This window comes from Suricata suricatta, chromosome 5 (assembly GCF_006229205.1).
Source record: "Suricata suricatta isolate VVHF042 chromosome 5, meerkat_22Aug2017_6uvM2_HiC, whole genome shotgun sequence".
NCBI classification, from domain to species: domain Eukaryota; kingdom Metazoa; phylum Chordata; class Mammalia; order Carnivora; family Herpestidae; genus Suricata; species Suricata suricatta.
This window is the reverse complement of record NC_043704.1, coordinates 10,081,326-10,083,446: the sequence shown is the minus strand read 5'-3', so window position 1 is coordinate 10,083,446 and position 2,121 is coordinate 10,081,326. Positions and strand designations below refer to the sequence as shown.

Here is a 2,121-nt window from a genome sequence, read left to right as displayed (position 1 = left end):
GAGAGAGAGAGAGGGAGATACAGACTCTGAAGCAGGCTCCAGGCTCTGAGCTGTCAGCACAGAGCCCGACGCGGGGCTTGAACCCACGAACCGTGAGATCATGACCTGAGCTGAAGCTGGACGCTTAATTGACTGAGCCACCCAGGCGCCCCTGTTTTATTTATTTTTGAGAGAGAGAGAGAGAGAGAGGAAGCAGGGAAGGGGCAAAGAGAGAGAAGGAGATGCAGAATCCAAAGCAGGCTCCAAGTCTGAGCTGTCAGCACAGAGCCCAATGCCCATTCAGTTGTAACACCACCTGCAGATTCAGCTCCGTGGTCCCCCACCCCACGTTCTAGCCCCAGAACTAGTCACCACAAGCCTCAGTTTTCCTCACGAGGGGGAGAAACTGCTGTCCTGTTTTCTGAGCTGGCGGCTTACTCTTAGCCATGGTCTGTGACTCTTCACTCCTTGCAAATGGTCTGGCCGCATACATGCACGTGAATGAGACCCTGAAGAAGTAATTTCTAACAAAATGAGGGCTGGGGTGGGGATGCTGTACCTGAGTCTTCTTCTTTCACTGTGGGGCTGTTTAAAGCTGGAAAAGGCAGCAGGAGTCTTCGAGACCTCCCTAAGAATATTGTGTTGTTACTGTTCTAGAAAGTTCCACCATGTGTTAATTACGTGGGATGGGCTCTCTCCCACTAGCTCTGGTTTCACATCACCCTTCCATGTCAGAGCCTTAAAAGGGTGCTTATAAAATGACAGCAAATGGGTCTGGGGACTCTCATGAGACCGTTCCAATCCCAGGCTCTGTGGGGTGCATGTCTGAGCTGTAGCAACAACACAGGAGAAACACGGAGGTCCAGGAGAGTGGGGCTGCCTCCAGGTTCATTTCCGCCGAGTGTGCAAGGCCTGAGGGTCACAGGCGCCCGGACTTCTCCCGGCTTCTTATCCACAGAACCGTTTTTCTGCGTCTGAACTTGCCCCACCGTGTCACGGTCGTTGTATTGCTGGCTTCCTCCAAAGCTCCATGGCTAATTACCGGGTGAAGTAGTTGTAGACCTCAGCGCTTGGCTGGAAATGGTGCAGACAGGCAGCCTCATTACAGGGAAGCTATGCCTCATGACCCCAGCCCGCTGCGGAGGAATGGTGGGTAAATATGGCCACTCCTTCAAGCAGGGGGGAAGGGAGGAGCCTCACAGGCGATGGCTGGGAGCCTTGCCTCCACTCCTAATGGTAATTTTTCTTTAAAAATTAATTTATTAACTGCCACCAAATAACTATTTAGTGTGGAGTAACCTCACCTTTCCCCGGGGGCAGGGACCCATCATTCCAGAGAACTGGCATCCGCTCACTAAAGCACAGGGTGTTTCCGTAGGGGACTCACTTGCATTTGCACTATGAGGTCAGAGATGGGTGGGTGAGGCCTTTGGCCCACCCAGAGAAAGACTGAATGGGGGGTGTAAGAGCCCCGAGAGAGGAGGCGTGGCCCGACCTGGGCTGTGTATGAGGGCAAAGGCTTTGATCTGGCTGAGCGGTCTGTTGGGATCTCTTCCCCATTCCATGGCCCTGTAGTGTCTCCCCCTGCTGGGGAGCCCTTACTCAGTGTCCCCCACGCTGAGGGAAGCCAGATGCTTCTGGGCCCTCCTGGCCAACTCAGACATCCACCCCAGGGCTGCCCAAGGCCATTCTTCTTGAGCCAGGCCTCTCTGTGCCTGCCAGGAGGGGCCCCTGGGTGTGCCGCATGGGGCTGGGCCCACTGCACCCACAGTCCTCGCCTGGGCCCTGAGTCCCTGCTGCCTTCCTCTGGAGCAGGATGGGGCCAGTCTGCCCCCTGCACCCAGGTCCCGGCCCCAGGCAGAAGCTCTCTGGGTCAGGGTCTGAGGCTTCTGGCTGCCCGATCTGGGCCTGAGCGCCGACGGGTACTGTCGCGATAACATGGGGGGAAGCACCGTGGGACAGCCAGTGCATCTAACCTCACTCCTGCTTTCAGAGTACGAGATAGAGCGGTCATTCTTTCTGCGAATGAAGTGTGTCTTGGCGAAAAGAAATGCGGGCCTGACGTGCAGCGGATACAAGGTGCGTGGAGCCTCCTGTCAGGGGAGGGAAGGAGGAGGTGGCAGGGGTCTGAGGAGGTGGCAG

General features: G+C 56.2%; 1 protein-coding gene and 1 long non-coding RNA gene across 2 annotated transcripts in view; one reads left to right on the top strand and one right to left on the bottom strand.

Annotated features, from left to right (window-relative positions):
- The window catches only part of LOC115291501, a 4,645-nt gene extending 3,318 nt beyond the window's left edge, over positions 1-1,327 (bottom strand). Inside the window, exon 1 of the long non-coding RNA XR_003908491.1 lies at positions 1,284-1,327. This is a non-coding gene — a long non-coding RNA (uncharacterized LOC115291501). The remainder of the gene's footprint in view (positions 1-1,283) is intronic.
- The window catches only part of SIM2 (SIM bHLH transcription factor 2), a 46,232-nt gene that overhangs the window by 21,031 nt on the left and 23,080 nt on the right, over positions 1-2,121 (top strand). Inside the window, exon 5 of the mRNA XM_029938983.1 lies at positions 1,973-2,058. Within this exon, the coding sequence (XP_029794843.1) occupies positions 1,973-2,058 (86 nt within the window). The remainder of the gene's footprint in view (positions 1-1,972; positions 2,059-2,121) is intronic.